The sequence below is a fragment of the Leopardus geoffroyi genome, chromosome C3 (assembly GCF_018350155.1).
Source record: "Leopardus geoffroyi isolate Oge1 chromosome C3, O.geoffroyi_Oge1_pat1.0, whole genome shotgun sequence".
Lineage (NCBI taxonomy): Eukaryota > Metazoa > Chordata > Mammalia > Carnivora > Felidae > Leopardus > Leopardus geoffroyi.
In genome coordinates, this window is record NC_059338.1 from 120,616,146 (window position 1) to 120,634,662 (window position 18,517).

The window sequence follows — 18,517 nt, forward strand, 5'->3', positions numbered from 1 at the left end:
TTTTTTTTTTTGGAAGATTGAATGGTAGGAACTTCCCTTAGATTTATTTGGATCCAGATTTTTTTTTTTTAAATAACCAAAGATGGCTATTTCCAAAATCCTCTGAAAAGTTAAAGAGGAGAACCATTTACATCAGACTCTAAGGCTTGCTCTTCTGTTACACCGTTATAAGCAGAGTAATGTTAGGGTTTTGAGTCTCCCACTGGACAGTGTTCATGAGGGCAGAGGCTCTGTCCAACTGGATCACTGCTGTACCCATCATCTAGCATGGAACCTATCACAGAGGAGATGTACGATAAATATTCGATGAATGAATGAATAAAACATTTGATTTGTCTTTAAACAAACATTTTCAAAGATCATGCACAGATAATTTAAAAGGCAAATTTCCCTAAGTGACTCCATACAGCATGGATACAGTGGCATTCCAAATGAAAAGAAATCAACAATTCAATTGTCCTTTCTTTTCTTGCAGCAGTAGCATAAAACCTGAGCTGAAACATAAAGTCATTCCTTCACAGATAAAAGGCAGATTACAGAGCTTGAGTAATCAATGTGGAATTAACTTTGGGAGAAGATGCAAATAAACTGGCTCAGGAGAAAGAAAATGATACCAAAAAACACACATTGTTAGGGAAACATCCAAGAATAATGGCTGATCTCTGGAAAGCCTGCTCAGAATCCAGGGTTTAAAGCCAGATTAGCATAGCTCTGCTGGTTAAGCAACAAAGATTGCCTTACACGCTACATATTTGGACTCCACACATGAGTGTTTCAATTAAAATATCCAAACTGGGGGCTCCTGGGTGGCTCAGTTGGTTACGTGTTCAACTCTTAATTTCGGCTCAGGTCATGATCTCATGGTTCATGAGTTTGAGCTCCATGTCCAACTCTGAGCTGACAGCATGGAGCCTGCTTGGGATTCTCTCTCTCCCTCTATCTCTCAATAAATAATGAATAAATGTTAAAAATAAAATAAAATAAAATATCCAAACTGGGACCATGATCAGCAACTGTCTACATGTGAAGAAAACATTCTCTTAGAACAGAGCTCTTCTGAAGAAAGCTTCCCACAGGATGGGGAAAAGTAAGTCAAAATATCAAGGTTAATTTATCACTGACTTTGAGATACTCTATAATAAAATAACATAACTATAGTATAAAACGAACAATGGCAACAAAAATTATTTTTAGGGGGAATGAGTTAGTGTTTTCAAGCATCAAATCATTCACCTTCCTCTGTAATCCAGATGAGTAACTAAATATTATTGTCTCCATCTTATATCCGAAAACAGTAATTGTCTCTCCCAAATCATACTTGGTATACATATATAGTCCACTTATCCTTTCATTCATAATTTTTTAAAAATATATTCCAAATAAAACACTCATATAAGAGGTCCACAGAGAGTAAGCAATCAGAGTTAAGTGCCATTAAAACTTGGGAACTTTTTATTATCTTAATAAAAGAATCCTTGTCATTTGTTATATGCTGCAAAGACCAACAATGTTGTGAAACTAGAATGTATATGTTACTCCATTGAGTTTGACTTTTTTAAATTGTTGGTAACTGCTTCTTTTCTGAAACCACACTGTAGCCAATGGCCTTAAATGGTAACCAAGGCTTGCAACAAAATCAGAAAGAAAATAATTTAAAAATTAACACACTTGTCTATGCATGCATTTACTGTCTATCCCACCAGGATACAAACTCTTCTAAGGCAGAATCTGTCTTGTTCTCTTGTATCTCTAGTGCTTAAGACAGTGTCTGCACCAATAAATATTAAAAACATAAAACAAGAGACCTCACCTGTAGAAGCACGTCTCTGTAAACTTCAGTTTATAAGATGGCTACTGAGTAAGTGACCTGGGAACCACTAGAGAACATGTTCTTATGAATCTAATGAAAGTCATAGACTAATCACTGTGTGGTAAACAGTTCTCTGAAGCAAAGCTAAATGAATAGCACATGTATTTTGCTTGGACCCTAGGAAAAGAGGAACCAAAGGGCACAAATCTGCCAGGATTATACTGTGAGAGAAAGAGAGAGAGACCAAAGCCATAAATGCTTCCAGTCAGTGGGGCCTGAATTCTTTATGGAGCCAGGAAAGTCTTCGTTAAGTCTGGCCTCTTTTGCTCTGAGCATATGCACACCAGGTTACTCTCTGCTTATTCATTCAACAATTCTGAATACCTTGCTCTGGGCTAGCAACTATGTTCAATACTAAGTATGGGATGATGAGTAAGGTCATCCTTATCCTCAAGGGACTTAGGCCTAATGAAGGAAACGTCATTATGATAGTTTTGTAATGTATACATTGTCACAAATTACCAATTCAGTTTCCTGGAGATCTTGGTTCTTGGAGGAATCACACAACTAAGGCATCCTTCTCCCATATCTTTTTATGTTTTTTCTCTTTTCTAATGTATAATTTCAGATCTTGTGAATTTGGTTGATTTCAGGCAGTTACCTAGAACCAGATAACTAGAACTAAATAACTAGAGCGTAACAAGAAATTGACAATTTCTAGAGGTGAAAATTAAAGAATAAGCATTGAGTCCATCATGTCACTGGTTTTCCTACAAGGCCTTTTTCAGTAAGAAACTAGCTTCCTTCCTTTTGACATCTTTAAAAGATTTCAGCACAACATATCTTATACATGGAAAGGATACAGGCCTGTTGTTTACTATGTCTTATTATTATCAGTTTGTTATTAATAGTTATTAAGTACTTACTATATTCCAAGAATTTTCATTTATTAACATGTAACAATCACTACAACAGCCTTTAATGATTAAACATTCAGGGGCGCCTGAATGGCATGGCTCAGTCAGTTAAGTCTCTGACTTCAGCTCAGGTCATGATCTCACGGTTCATGAGTTCGAGCCTGGTCAGGATCTGAGCTAACAGCTTGGAGGCTGGAATCTGCTTCAGATTCTGTGTTTCCCTCTCTCTCTGCCCCTCTCCTGCTCACGTTCTGTCTGTCTGTCTCTCTCTCTCAAAAATAAAAAAACTTTAATAATAATAATAATAATTAAACATTCAAGCAATGAATAATCCACTAATGTTTAAACTAGTTAGATGTCAGGGGCACCGGGGTGGCTCAGTTGGTTAAGGGTCAGGCTTTTGGTTTTGGTTCAGGTCATGATCTCACGGTTTTGTGGGTTTGAGCCCCGCATCAGGCTCTGTGCCAGCAGCGTGGTGCCTGCTTGGGATTCTCTCTCTGTCTCCCTCTCTCTCTGTCCCTCTTTGACTCGCGCTGTCTCTGTCTCTCTCAAAATAAATAAATAAACTTAAAAATAATTATAATTTAAACTACTTAGGTGTCAAATGGTAAATATTAATTAATTTCTGGCAGTTTGTAATTTTACTGGGACTTTACATAGGCTAATGAGTGCTATACCATAATGCTGTATCAATTTTCTTTTTTATTTTATTTTATTTTATTTATTTATTTTTTATTGAGAGAGTACAAGCACTGGGGAGGGGCAGAGAGAGAGAATCTCAAGCAGGCTCCACGTTCAGTGCGGAGCCTGACGCAAGGTTCAATACCAGGACTGTGAGATCATGACCTGAGCTGAATCTCTTGATTTCACTTACCTACGGGGCCACCTACGCACTCCGCCATATCAATTTTCTATCCTCCAAGAAACATCACACCAAAAAAATGTTTTTAACTTAAACACACATTTATTGAGTACCTACTGTGTGCAAGGCACTATGCTAGACACAGGAGTCAGACAGAGCTGTTGCCCACAGGGAGGGTTCAGCTGAATGGGAAGAGAACCAGCTAGCAGTTACAATGCAGTGTGGGGAGCTCTGGATGGGACAAGTGGGGATGTTACAGGAGGAGTTGTGGGGCCAGTCAGGTGAGATTCCCAGAGAGGTGAGATCCTGTCTGAGTACAAGACCAGTAGCTAGGGTGAGAATGCCCTTGTCTTTCTTTACCAGATTACTATTTACCCTCTGCTATGACCAGGAGGAATTCTTCCCCCAAAATATCATCACTTCCTACCCCCTCTTTAAAGGACTATTAAATTCTAAAGGGTGGCTCGCCAGACGTTAACCATGGGGAATGCAGCTGCCCAGCCAAAGAAGTCCTACAAGGACCGTGAGGACAGTTTCATGCCTGTGGTTTCTCTCTCTCCTTTTTTTTTTTTTTTTTTTTTTAAGTTCATTTATTTATTTTGAACAGGGGAGGGCAGAGAGAGAGGGAGAGAGAGAATCCTAAGCAAGCTCCACACTGTCAGTGCTGGGCTGTACGCAGGGCTCAAACCCATGAACTGTGAGATCATGACCTGAGCTGAAATCAAGAGTCAGAGGCTTATGGGGCGCCTGGGTGGCGAAGTCGGTTAAGCGTCCGACTTCAGCCAGGTCACGATCTCGCGGTCCGTGAGTTCGAGCCCCGTGTCAGGCTCTGGGCTGATGGCCTGGAGCCTGTTTCCGATTCTGTGTCTCCCTCTCTCTCTGCCCCTCCCCCGTTCATGCTCTGTCTCTCTCTGTCCCAAAAAAATAAATAAACGTTGAAAAAAAAATTTTTTTAAAAAAAAGAGTCAGAGGCTTAACCAACAGAGGCACCCAGGTGCCTCTGCCCTCTTACTGGTGGGATTCAGAGTTAATTTTGGTCAAGAATGGCTTCTTTACAAAACAGAAACTGTTTTATTCAAATTAAAGTGGTTTGCTATAGAAAGTTTGTGTTTCTTATAGTTTACCAAAGAAAAAGAAAAATCAACAACAATTTAACTATAGTGGTTTCTACTTTTTAACTGATTAAATACCCAGAATCACCACAAAACATTCTCTTTTTATTTATCTTGAGAAAAAAGAATGAGAATCATGACCCATATTTATGTAGTTTCTGTCTCAGAGGGGTACAAAGTACTTTACAGACATTTCCAATTAACTCTGGTAATTTCACTGTGATCTAGATAGGAACTAGACCTTCACATATGGGAGAAGGCACACACTACCAATCACAGACAAAGTGTCAAATCTGGAAACATAAGCTGATTCCCCCAGATTAACTCAAAGTAGAAGGAAAACGAGAGGAAGAGAGAAAGAGGCAGAGAGAGGAAGACAGAAGGAAGAGGGAGAAAAAAGGGAGAGGGAGAGAAAGGAAACCTAGATCATCATCAAGCAAATTAGAGTAGGAATTTTCTATGACTAAGGCTGCCTACATTTATTTATAAATTAAAAACTTAAAGTTTTAGGTGATGTAAATTTAATCATTTCTTATTGTAACAGCAGGAGTGGTTAGCCTCAAATTTTTATGTTTAAGACATAAACAGTATCAAACTACAATTATGGGTGTAAAGCCTTTATACTCAGAAGCCATGGACTATTTATAATGTACCCATTGCATCAACCATATCTATTAATACAGAAGCATTAAACTGAGGGCTTAAAGGAAAGACAATTGAATATAGTATATAAAAAATGAGGTCTGGGGGCTCCTGGGTGGCTCAGTCGGTTAAGCGCCCAACTCTTGATTTCAGCTCAGTCATGATCTCATAGTTCGTGGGTTTGAGCCCACGTTTGAGCACACTGTTAGAACTCTGCACTAACAGTGTGGAGCCTGTATGGGATTCTCTCTCCCTCTCTCTCCCCTCCCCCACTCTCTCTCTTTCTTTCTCTCTCAAAATAAATAATTTTTTTTTTTAAAGTGAGGTCCTTCCCATGAAAGTTAAAAATAGCATGTTAATCCTTTTCTGTATATTTTTTACAGTGCTCTGATGAAAATGTATCTTTTATGAATTTGACAAATATGAGAAAGAAATTTTATGAGCTTGTAATTTTTGCTAACAATATAGTATCACATAAATACAGGATATTATTACGAACCTATTCTGAGATTAATGAATAAGTGAAAAACTTTTTCCAATTTAGGATTTACATAATTTAACTATATTTTTGGGGCGCCTGGGTGGCTCAGTCGGTTGGGTGTCTGCCTTCGGCTCAGGTCATGATCTCACGGGTTGTGGGTTAGAGCCCTACATCGGGCTGTATGATGACAGCTCGGAGCCTGGAGCCTGCTTCTGATTCTGTGTCTCCCTCCCTCCCTGCCCCTCCCCTGCTCATGCTGTCTCTCTCTGTCTCTCAAAAATAAATAAATGTAAAAAAAAAATTATAATTTAACTATATTTTTATTAACAGAGCAAATACAACATCATCCTAATATTAGACTAAAAATGAAAATAATTTGTCAGAAGCCTTAAGAATTATTCCAAAATTCAATTCTCTCTAATCTTCTCTCTCATCTTAACTTTAAATTGGATATCATCCATTCTTTGAGCAGTTGATATGCTTGAAGAAGGATTCAATGTCCATTTTAAGGAAATTCTCTTTTTCTACTTCATTTGGTTATCAAATTAACACATAAACTAAAGTTTTATTTGGTTGGTCCATGACTTATTTACAGCGTGAAAGACATTATCCCATGAAACAGTCAAAACTTTTATTACAAGTTCTAGCAAAGTATTAATAAGGAACACACAATACATAGGTATTTTAAATATGAAAGATAAGAAATCACAGTGCAATCACCTCACACACACCCCCAACCAAAAAAAAAAAAAGAACCAACCTGATTTGTCTTCTGTGTCATCGAAGTCAACGCTGAAGGAATGGCCACTATTACTGATGATTTTGGCTGAGTTTGCATCATACTTGATACTCAGAGGTCGCAGGGAAGAGTCATATTTCACTTCTTTGGTTTTAATCTCAATTGGAGATTGCTGATCCCCATCAGCAATCGGGAAAAATTTATTCCAATGAATAGGACCTTAAATATATAGGACCAAAAGAAAAGGATTAAGTAAGTTACTTCATTCCCCAAACATTTGTTGAGTACAATGCACTATGCTTGAGCTGAAGGAATAAAAAGGATTAATAAAATAAGATCTTCATCCTCACGACCTTTGTATCTAATTTTTTTTTTTTTTTTTTTTTTTACAAGGCTGGGTGCTTTTAAGCCTCCTGGTTTGCTTAACTCATTTGCAGCATTAAACTAACCCTTGCAACAAAAACCGTTTAAGGGTTAAAAAGTACTTTCCAAAGGTGCCTTTCCACCAAACTAAAAACAATAGGATAATTGATCATTGAAAACAGTGAGATTTAGTCTCAGCTCCAAGAAAGATCTGTGGTAGCTCCAGAGGTCTCCAAGTTCTTAAGACGAAAGAACGAATGAAACTGAGAAAGCTGTGTAGCGAAAAAAGGGTGCAGTTCTTAAAAATGCGATCCCTGAGGTGCCTGGGTGGCTCAGTTGATTAAGCATCTGACTCTTGATTTTAGCTCAGGTCATGATTCCATGGTTCATAGGTTCGAGCCCTGCATCGGGCTCCATGTTGGCAGTGTGAAGCCTGCTTGGGATTCTCTCTCTCTCTGTCTCTCTCTCTGCCCCTCCCCTGCTCTCTGAAAATAAATAAATAAACTTAAAAAAAAAATGCTATCCCTACTTCTTTCTTCTATCACTCACTGGTATCTTCAGGTGTCACCCAGGCCTCAACTCAGCTACCTCCAATGTCCAACAGGCATACTAAGGAAATACGTAAATTTTTCACATAGTATAATCCAAATAAAATGGCGGCACCATGTCAGGAAATGTAATATTGTTGATTATCTTCAGCGGAGTCAGGTAACAATTTCTTTCTTTCTTTGAACATTTCTGAAGTTCTTTCTGTGGTTATTTTGCCAATGTTATATTTGAATTCCAACACAAGGGAAAATGGTCATCCTGATCCTCTATTCAAAAAAGTCAAAATTGCAACAAGTCCCCAAGTCAGACACACGTTTGGTAAACTGATATGAACCAATAAGCAGGCAATTCCCTTGTCTAGACTGTTCATTTCTCTGGGAGACTTGATTCAAGTTCTGCCTCCCCAAATCAACAGCAAGACTGCAGCTTCAGGTAAATCTCTAAGTCATTTACAGGTGTGCGTAGTCACTTTACAGGTTAGAGGTTCTTATTATCTACTATGCCTGCAATTTATACAGTTACCACCAAGTCAGCAGAGCACAGGGCTACTGACTAAGCTTTTCCCTACTTCACTAAATTGATTTCTCTAATATTCAAGTACTTATTAAAATGACACAGCCTGGGGGTGCCTGGGTGGCTCAACTGGTTGAGCATCCAACTCTCGATTTCTGCTCGGGCCATGATCTCACAGTTTGTGAGATGGAGCTTCATGCTCTGACAAGGTGGAGTCTGCTTGGGATTCTCTCTCTGTCTCTCTCTCTGTGGCCCACCCCTTGCATGCACGCTCTCACTCTCTCAAAATAAATAAATAAACATTTAAACAAATGTTACTGAGACAGCATGACAATTAAACATTTGTTACAACAAATATTTTTAAAGATTTAGAATGAAACTTCAAGAAATACAAACACATCGCAATTATCAACAGCTTCAATCTCTAAATCTAACGCTCCTTATTACTCTTAAATTTTGCAAAGGAGAAAGCTTAAGCTCTTTCCTTCACATATGTATCAGTTACAAAAACTCAAAGCATGAATATACAACCATTCACATAACTTAAAAGTTCTTCTCTAGGGAATCTGACATTTTGGACTTCAAAACAACTTGAACATCAAAAGTCTTTGCCTACTTATTACAGAGAAGGCATTACATTTCCTGGTTTATTGAGTACTCTCATTTACCTTTCTAGTACTCTTTCTGTGTACAATCTAGTCCTTTCTTTAAGTGAAAAAAAGTTTTCTATTTCACTGCCACCAAGTATGAGTCAACCTAACCAGAGTTAGATTTCAAATATGTAATGCATGTATCATGAAATGTTGTTGTTGACTTTTTTCCAACTAGGAAAGAGTTTCCGTCTCCTCCTAATTCCTTTACTCTCCTATTTCCAGTCCTTTATAACAAGAATAATTTTGAAAAGCAGAGGCAAACCAAAATAAAACAAAAATAATAACGCTTTGGGGTGCCTGGGTGGCTCAGTTGGTTAAGGGTCTGACTTCAGCACCAGGTCATGATCTCACCGTTTGTGAGTTCGAGCCCTGCATCAGGCTCTGTGCTGACAGCTCAGGGCCTGAAGACTGCTTCGGATTCTGTGTCTCCCTCTCTCTGTTCCTCCTCCACTCACGCTCTGTCTCTCTCTTCTCTCTCTCAAAAATAAATAAAGATTTTAAAAATAATAATAATAACGTTTTGCATAAATTACTCAATATTATTTATTAACCGCTATAGTCGGTTCATTTTCCTGCCTTTTAAACAAGCTCCTTTTTAATGAATGTTTCCAAAACATTCAACTTTAAACCCATTTAAACACAGTTCTTTGGTGATTCTTCCATTGACTGAAGAACTTTTAAATATCTACAGATATGCAGTTTTCAGTAACTGCTACATTCCCTAAACTAAACCAATAAAACTACCACAGGTTAGTGGAAGAACTTTTAAGTATTTGGTGAAGGTGGTACCCCCTTCCAATGGCTCAACTCTTGGTGTTCCATTTTATTGTTGCTACTACACCTTGTTTAAATTTCCTTTTATCTGCTCATTCACTGCTTTTGCCAGCCTAAACAGAAAACAAGCAACTAAACTTGCCCGGTCAGGATACAACACATCTCCAGTAGCATTTTGCCACAGTTGATTTACTTACAGGCATAGTCCTCAGAAAGCTATTGCATCAAAAACCAGGAAATGGCCCTACAATTCTTAGCAGAAATACAAAATCACTCCTTAGTAATGGCTTTTCAAAGATAGATTTTTTACATTTCTGAAGATGAGTTTCACTGGGGCCAACATTTTCTAACAAATAAATGTATTAAAGAGTAATCAGTACTCATTGATTGAAAAGACCCTTCTTCCTAACTATTGTGAGGGCACGGTTGACACCCAGTAACTATGAAATGACAAAAATTAAAATTATTCCAGCACAGAGGGAAATTAAAAGAAATTTTTTGTGGGTTTTTTTCCCAAATATAAATTAGAAATTAGCAAAGTGTGAGATTATAATTACAGTCTCAGTCAAAAAGAAATTCACCTAAATTATACGTTTTATTATTAAAGTTCTAAATTTCACCTGCTGCCATTTTAAACTGGCAAGTTAATCATAACCTCAAGAAGGCTGCAATTAGAAATGAAGCTGAAAAGCTTTCTTTGTGAAAGTTTCTTTGTGAAAGTAAACTTTCTCTAAAATTTGACTATATGGTACTATTCAATAATATGCACATTAATCCAAGGAAAGTATTATTATTATTATTATTATTATTATTCACAGATCTAATTTTGACACTGATTCACTGTAAGGCTTCTTGGTTCACTGTGCAGTTATTTCAAATAATGGTTATTTTGGTGATTTAGTATATAGAAGAAGACAAGTATACATATTATTACTGCTGCTCCCATCAATAAATCCATTTTTGCCAACATGTTAAAATTTGAATAATCCTTTGCTAATCCTCTATCTATGCAAGGATGATTGTGGGAGAGGGAGAAAGAGTGAAGTGACCCAAAGCATAACTTTATTTTTTTAGAAAGAACCTGAGACCTCTTAAAGCTAACAGTACCAGTCAACCAACTGCAAATTACCATGGCAATATTTTATAGTAACAGCTATTAAGATATTTGCAGTATTTCATTTGCCAAGAAGGCAACTTCAATCTTCAGGACTGTGATTCAATTATTAAAATTTCTTAAGTATAGCTTCAAATGTTTTCCATGATTTGTTTCCTGCGAATAATGAACTAAAAAAACTGATAGCGAACTTGCCCTCGATTCATTAAAGTATGTCATCAGACTTCTAATCTCCGTGCCTTTAACTGATAAGTAGTTATTACTAGGGAAAGTCCTCGGCTTTTCGAGTGAAAGTGAATGGACATATACGAAGATTTCGTGGTCTGGGGGAATCTTCACAGGGCTAACACACACCAACTCTCACCCTCACTACCAACACCCTCCAAAAGACGCTTTTCCTGTCTTCACAAGACTGAGCCCTCTCTTTACTTCCTGCATTCGGCTCAGGGGAAAGCTGCTCAATTTAAAGAGGAACCAAAAAGTCTCTCGCAAGTGCGAGATCAGCAGTGTGTGGTCTGTCCCCCACGGCCGCCCCCTGGAGCAAAGCCCTCCCTCGCTCACCGTTGTGTTCGCCGTATCCCCAGCTGAGCCGCGACATGGTCCCTCGAGTGGGAGGCAGAGGAAGATGTGGCAGGACAGCGAGAGGAGGGACGGAGCCGGGCGGGCGCGCGAGTTGGCAAAGGCGGCGGCCAGCCTGGACGGGGTCCGCCCCGCGCTGCCTGGCAGCAGGGGTGAGCTACAACCCCGGGGCCAGGTCGCTCTCGGCTTCGTCCGCCAGGGGGCAGTGGCGTGCGGGAAGGCGCCCGCACACGTCAGGGCGACCTCGGGCGGCGGAGCTGAGCTAGGTCCTGGGGAGAGGGTCCCTTGCACTAACAGCTTGAACTCCAGAAAAGGAGAGTGGGTTTGATAGAGAGGCGGGGAGGAAGGGAGGAAAGAGGGAAGAACGAGAGAAGAGTTTCCAGAGGAGATTTTCTGCCTCCTGAGAAGTAGTCACCCCCGAAAGTATTGCTTGGAGGTCTATCCTGGGAATAAATGAGTCACCTGGGCCTGAAGCTGCCGGGCTGGGAAGGGCTGCTGGTGGAGACATGAAGTCAAGTCGTTGGTGGTGGTGGTATTAAAGTACAAAATAACAGTGACAATGGTAATAGCTACAAAAATAATTTAGCTGCTATTTACTAAAGGCTTACCATGGGCCAGTGTCTGAACTAAGACTTTTACCCACATTTTGCCACTAGATCCTATAATTGCCCTAGAGTCTTAAGACAAGCTGAGTAGCCCTCCCAGGTCACACAGCCAAAAGGGGCCTAGAGTTCTTACTAAAAAAGGACCCTTGACCCCTCCCTTACCCAGCCTGGTTGCACCAGCCCATTCATCCCATCTCCTTCCTGACTCTCACCTCTGCTCACTGTGGCTGGAGGAATTAAGGAACCAATCTAATATTGATTCTTGGTCCTGAAATAATGCTGCCCTTTTGTCCCAGCAGAGACAGGAAGGTGTTCATTCCATCGTTGGTATGGATGCACAGTAGGCTTGCTGCCCTATGACTGAAAGCTGAACTGTCTGCAGAGCCTTGAATTTCTGTCCTGGAGTAGTAGGTGTTCTGGGCTCAGAGTGAAAAATAAAGAGAACTCTGTGACCTGCCAGGATTATAAGTACTGTTCCGGCTGCAGAAGGGTTTGAATTGGGTCAATTTGACATTTCAAATTGAACTGTGCAGTGTTATTTATGGTCAAGCCAATGCAAATAGTTTCTTAATGGTCATGAACCTTCCATAAAAGATGTAAGGATGGCTGTTTAACTATCATCTTTCACTTTCTCTTGCAATCCACACAGCAGCTGCCTAATGTGGTAATTGAAAGTCCCAGGAGGTACCTCTTTTGGTAACCACTGTATTGTTTAGGGACCACTAAATAGGGATCAATTTGAACTATTCTTTAGACCTGACCTAAATACTTCATAGTGCAGCCTGCACCTCCTTCTGCTTCTGTAATTCTTAATGAGGTTAGAATGCAACAGAAAAAAAGTTTTTATACTGCCTAAGTACAATAAATTTTATGCTCCTCTTACATCTAAGGGAAAGCCCAAGTTTTCTCTTCCATATTCTCTGGTACAGTTGGGTTCATTTATGCCAGCATAGTAGTAGTCAAACTTTTTATTTTATTTTTTAACATTTATTTATTTTTGAGAGACAGAGCACAAAGCAGGGGAGGGGCAGAAAGAGAGGGAGACACAGAATCTGAAGCAGGCTCCAGGCTCTGAGCAGTCAGCACAGAGCCTGACGCGGGGCTTGAACCCATGGACACGAGATGTGATCTGAGCCTAAGTCGGACACTTAACGACTGAGCCACACAGGCACCCCGTGGCCAAACTTACAATAATAAAAGTTTTATTTATGTTCACTTTCACTACAGAACACAAAATAGATATATGTATATATTTATATACAAATATGTAATAAAGTACTGTTATCCAAAATATACAAAAAATTCTTAAAACTCAACAATAAGAAAACAACCTGATTGGGGCGCCTGGGTGGCGCAGTCGGTTAAGCGTCCGACTTCAGCCAGGTCACGATCTCGCGGTCCAGGAGTTCGAGCCCCACGTCGGGCTCTGGGCTGATGGCTCAGAGCCTGGAGCCTGTTTCCGATTTTGTGTCTCCCTCTCTCTCTGCCCCTCCCCCATTCATGCTCTGTCTCTCTCTGTCCCAAAAATAAATAAACATTGAAAAAAAAATTTAAAAAAAAAAAAAAAAAAAGAAAACAACCTGATTAAAAAATGGCCCAAAGACCTTAACAGATATCTTCCCAAAGAAGATATACAGATTGCAAACAAGCACGTGAAAGACATTCCACATCATATGTCACCAGGAAAATGCAAATGAAAACAAAATGAGATACTATTACACACCTACTAGAATAGCAAAAATCCAGAACACCGGCAACACCAAATGTTGGCTGTGGAGCAACAGGAACTCTCATTCATTCATAATGGGAATGCAAAAAAGGTACTGCCGCTTTAGAAAACAGTTGGCGGTTTCTTACAGAACTAAACACACTCTTACCATATGATCCAGCTATCATGCTACTCAGTATTTATGCTAATGAGTTGAAAACTTACGTCCACATAAAAATCTGCATATGGACGCTTATAGCAGCTTTATTCATAGTGGCCAGAACTTGAAAGCAACCAAGATGTCCTTCAGTAAGTGAATGGTACTTCCAGACAACTGAATATTATTTAGTACTAATAGGAAATAAGCTATCAAGCCATGAAAAAACATGAAGGAAACTTAAATGCCATATTGGTAAGTGAAAGAAGCCAATTTGAAAAGACCACATACTGTATGATCCCAACTGTAGGACATACTGAAAATGGCAAAACCATAGAGAGAGTACAAAGATCAGTGCTTGCCAAGAAGGGTGAGGGGAGGCAGGTGCTGAATAGGCAGAACACAGAGGATTTTTAGAGCAATAAAATACTCTGTATGATATTACAATGATGAATACATGTCATTATACATTTGTCCAAACCTATTGACTATAAAACACCAACAGTGAACCCTAAGATGAACTATGAACTTTGGGTGAGTAGGATGTATCAATGTATGTTCATCATTTGTAATGAAAAAAAGACTCTGGAAGAACAAGTTGATAATGGAGGAGGTTAGCCTCCATGTTGGAGCAGGGGGTAGAGGGTATATGGGAACTCTCTATACATTCCTGTCAATTTTGTTGTGAACCCAAAATTACTCTAATAAATAGTCTTTTTTTAAAAAATAGGCAAAATAAACCCACAAAATACTAATGGACTCATGTAAAATACACACACACACACACACACACACACACACACGAGAGAGAGAGAGAGAGAGACAGAAACAGGAGGTAGCATGTAAGAGGTCCTGCTGCCAAATTGGGGACAATTTGGCCATCAAAAAGAATAACGATAGTAATAGATTATAACTTCCACTCCACAAAATATCCATGAGTCCATAGTGATACTGAAAGAAAAAGAGAAAAAATGTTCCTTTATGAGAGAATGCAAGCCACTAAATACAGATAAAGTGATAGAATTATAAAGCAATAACTTTTGCAAGGCCAATGTAATATTTGGTTCAGGCAAGGATCAATAATGGGTGTTAAAACTTCCAGGTGAAAGGTTCCTGGGGAATAGGATATTCCCACAGCCTGGAATTAAGAAACAAAAATATATGTTACAGCCAAACATAATGTGTGACCCTCAATTAGATCCTAGGTTGGAAAAAAAGGTGCAGTACATGCCTTGGGGACAATGAAATGTAAACATGGACAGCATATAGGTGATACTATTGAACTGATGTTCATTTGTATAGGTGTGGTGACGGTACTGGCCATACTTTAGGAGATAAATGCCAAAGCAATAGGGCTGAAGTCCTTTATGTTTGCAACTGACTCTCAGATGTCTCAGTCAATAACTGGAGACTCTAGCTAAAGGATATTTGGGTGCTCATGTTACTACTCTCACAACTTTTTGTAGGTTTTTAATTTTTCCAAAATCATCTAGGGCAACAAAAACCTGCTTTCTCAAATCAATGAGCCATTAGTTTGCTAAATAACCTTTATAGCTAGGTGTGGGTTTTCTCCTTAACAAAGAGCCCCTGTCTCCAGGTTCAATACCATCAAGTGTAAACAAGTAGAGGAAGATTAACACTGACCAGAGAACCCAGGAATCCTGACCGGACATATGTGCATCAGCTCTACTTCACTCTCGATACAATTAGATCCAGTTCAAGCTTCCTTTGCCACAAAGCATGGTTAAGTCAGCTCTCCTCTTCAGTGAATCAGACACTGTATGTTATGAGCAGCACTTGTAAGTTAGAACTCTAGCCATAAAAATATTTAATTAAGGATGGTAACATATTCAGAAACTATCAAAGCATGAATCAATCTTATTCTATTAGGACATATATATGGACTCTCTTTGAGATGCATTTTTTTTTCAGGGATTCTTTTTAAGAAACTCTGAATGTGAACCCAAGTGGCCATTGTCATCTGATTTTTACTGAGTAGTAAACTGAGATGAGCAAGGTTCCTCAGTTACCTAGAGAGGCAGGCCACATAGTTAGGGACATAGCCCCAGTCTGCAGAGTCCCAAGTCCAAGGTGCTCCCCAGTCTGTGACCATTTCCTTCATTCAAGCCCTGTGATTTGCACAGCTGGGATTTATTAACCACAGGACTGTCTTATCATTTGATATCTTGTGGAGCGTGTAGGTTTTATGGAGCTGATATATGGGGGTTTCGATTTCTTTAGTTTCCATTCCTAAAGTTATCCTAAGGTTAGGATTGCATAATGCAATCTCCCAAAGGGGCTTCAGGACTTGCCCAAATGACTTAGGTTTCATGCCAAGATGGGAATTCTCAGACCAGAATTGGAAAGACAGCTTTAATGTATCACCTCTCAAGTCTCTTTTCAGATAATAACTTTCAGAAACTGGAGCCAAACATTTTGTCCTGTGTTGTCAGACAAGAACCTCCATTGCCCAAACCCTACCTTCTACATTTTTGTTCTTTTGTTTAATCTCATGCAGTCTTCTGACAGAAATTTATCACACCCTATTTTATAACATATTATAAAAGTAGATAAAGCATGAAAGAGAAAAGCAGAGATTATTTAAAAGGAAATAAAGTTGTATAGACGTCAGATCAGTGTTGAAAAGCCTAGATAATTCAGGGCAAAATAACTCAACTATCGAAGAATTTAATTAACTGTTATTAGCTTGGAATAAGCTGATTTGGAAATAAGTCAATTTTACTCTACTGCTGTCAACTCTTTGAAATATAACAACAGAGAAAATTAGGGGTGTTAACAGGCATTCTGTCATCAGTACTTATAATGTTAATCTACCTTCTTCTGTCCTCTAGGAAAGGGCAGTCTGTTCTCTCAATAGCAGTACCCAAATCCCATCTCACCATCAAGAAAGGCTTGATAGACCCCCGCTCCAAGAACTTCCCTGCCTGGACACCACCATTTTACCACCAAAGATTTGATGCACCAGCACTACCTAGCAAAACTTCTTACTCCCACCAAACACATACCATTATATCCTTTATAACACAAGTTACCAATCCCACTTCCTGTTGATCATTGCCATCAGCATACCAATATGTTCTAGAATTTCCTCTTTTTAGAGGGAAAAATCCCCCCCCTGAACATACATTCTGCTCCCATTTGCTGCCCATCATCCTGTCTGCTGCTCCTTGGGTTCTTCTATACCCAACTGTATTAGTAAGGTTTCTCCAGAGAGAAAGAACCACACTCTGTGTGTGTGTGTGTGTGCGTGTGTATGTGCATGTGCGTGTGTGTGTGTGTGTGTTTGAGTGTGTGTGAGTGTGTGTGTGTGTTTAAGAAGAGATTTAGGGGTGGGGAAAAATAAAAAATAAGAGATTTAGTATAAGGAATTGGCTCACACAGTTATGGAAACTGACAAGTCCTGAGATTCACAGGATTAGTTGGCAAGCTGGAAATGAGAAGGTCAATGGTCTAATGCCAGGCTGAAGACTGGCAGGCTCGAGATCTTGGAAGAGCCAATGTTTCAGTTCAAGTCTGAAGGCAGGAAAAAACCGATGTACAAGTTCAAAAGCAGTCAGGCAGGAGGAATTCTGCTTTACTCAGGAGAGGGTCAGCCTTTTTATTCTATTCAGATCTTCAACTGATTGAATAAGACCCATCCACATTAGGGAGAGCACCCTGCTTTACTCAGTCTACTGGTTTAAATGCTAATTTCATTTGACAAACACCCTCACAGAAACACCCAAGATAATGGCTGACCAAATATCTGAGCATCCTGTGACCCAGTCAAGTTGGGACATAACATTAACCATCACACCAACCTTTAAATTTTAAGGGTTTGGGACTTTCTACCGGGATCTCTTCTCTCTCTACACTCTTCTCTTAGGAATTTCCACCAACGTCTATGGACATAATCTACCTAGTTTAGAAATATATTCCAGCACTATCCAAGAGAAACATAGTGTGAGTCACATATGTTATCCATATTTTTGACTTTCAATTTTCAACTAGTTACATTAAAAATAAGTTTTAAAAAAGTGAAAATTTGTTTTAATGATAGATCTTATTTAACCCCATATATCCAAGATATTCCTGTTTTAACATGAATCAATATAAAAAATATTAATGAGTGTGCCAGTGATCAATGCATTCTTCCTCAGTTCTGAGTTCACCATACATTATCTGTTCTGTGATAATGAAGCTTTAAGAATTTCTTCTTTGCAGCAAGTACAATGCCAACCTGTTTTCAGTAGAGGGACATTTCAGGACAGGGACCAGTTTCCTGGTTCTGGTGTGCTGCATTTTTGTTTTCTTCTTGCTCCTGCTGGGCTCCTGGCAGAGACGTGTGTGGATGGACATGCAGGGCTGCTCTGGCCCAGCCTCACACCAAGAGTGTGCAGTCCCTCAGCAAGTTCATAGCCCCAGCCTGAACCCAGTAACCGTCTCATCGTAACTTCCGAAGTAAACGCCAAACACCCCAGCTCTCATGCTCCTCTTCTGGCAAGTAGATGCCTCCATGCCCTCTCCACACCTGCCCACCGGCCCCAGGCAGCCTGCAGCATGGATGGTGTTTCCCATGGTGCTTCTGAAACAGACACTGCCCTCTAGCTTGTGTACCACCCTGCTGGAGAGGTGGTTCCCAATGCTCTGAGTCCCTTTGCACACCTGCATGCCAGATTTAGCTCACTGTACCCCAGAGGGGTGTTTCCTGCTTGCCTGCCAACTATGGGCCAGCTCTGGCCTGGGCCGCCCCATGAACTTCTCTGCCATCCAATGGGCTGCAGTTACACCTTCTCCAGTGATCTGAATCCCAGTCTTGGAGAGGAGGCCAACTTCCAAGTTCGTCCTTCCTCAGAGACTCTCCATTAGCCTAAGGATATTCTTTACAGTTCTCTCACGTCTTATTCCTTGTTATAGTTAACAATTCTTTACGTCAACT

General features: G+C 39.7%; 1 protein-coding gene across 2 annotated transcripts in view; it reads right to left on the minus strand.

Moving 5' to 3' along the window:
• The window catches only part of CA13 (carbonic anhydrase 13), a 49,619-nt gene that overhangs the window by 23,673 nt on the left and 7,429 nt on the right, over positions 1–18,517 (minus strand). Inside the window, exons 1-2 of one of the 2 annotated variants that reach the window (XM_045454679.1) lie at positions 11,091–11,300; positions 6,585–6,782 (exon numbers count right to left, since the gene is read on the minus strand). In XM_045454679.1, the coding sequence (XP_045310635.1) occupies positions 6,585–6,782; positions 11,091–11,127 (235 nt within the window). In that variant the 5' untranslated portion in view covers positions 11,128–11,300. Of the gene's footprint in view, positions 1–6,584; positions 6,783–11,090; positions 11,301–18,517 lie in introns of those variants that run through there. The other variant, XM_045454680.1, reaches the window with a different exon arrangement.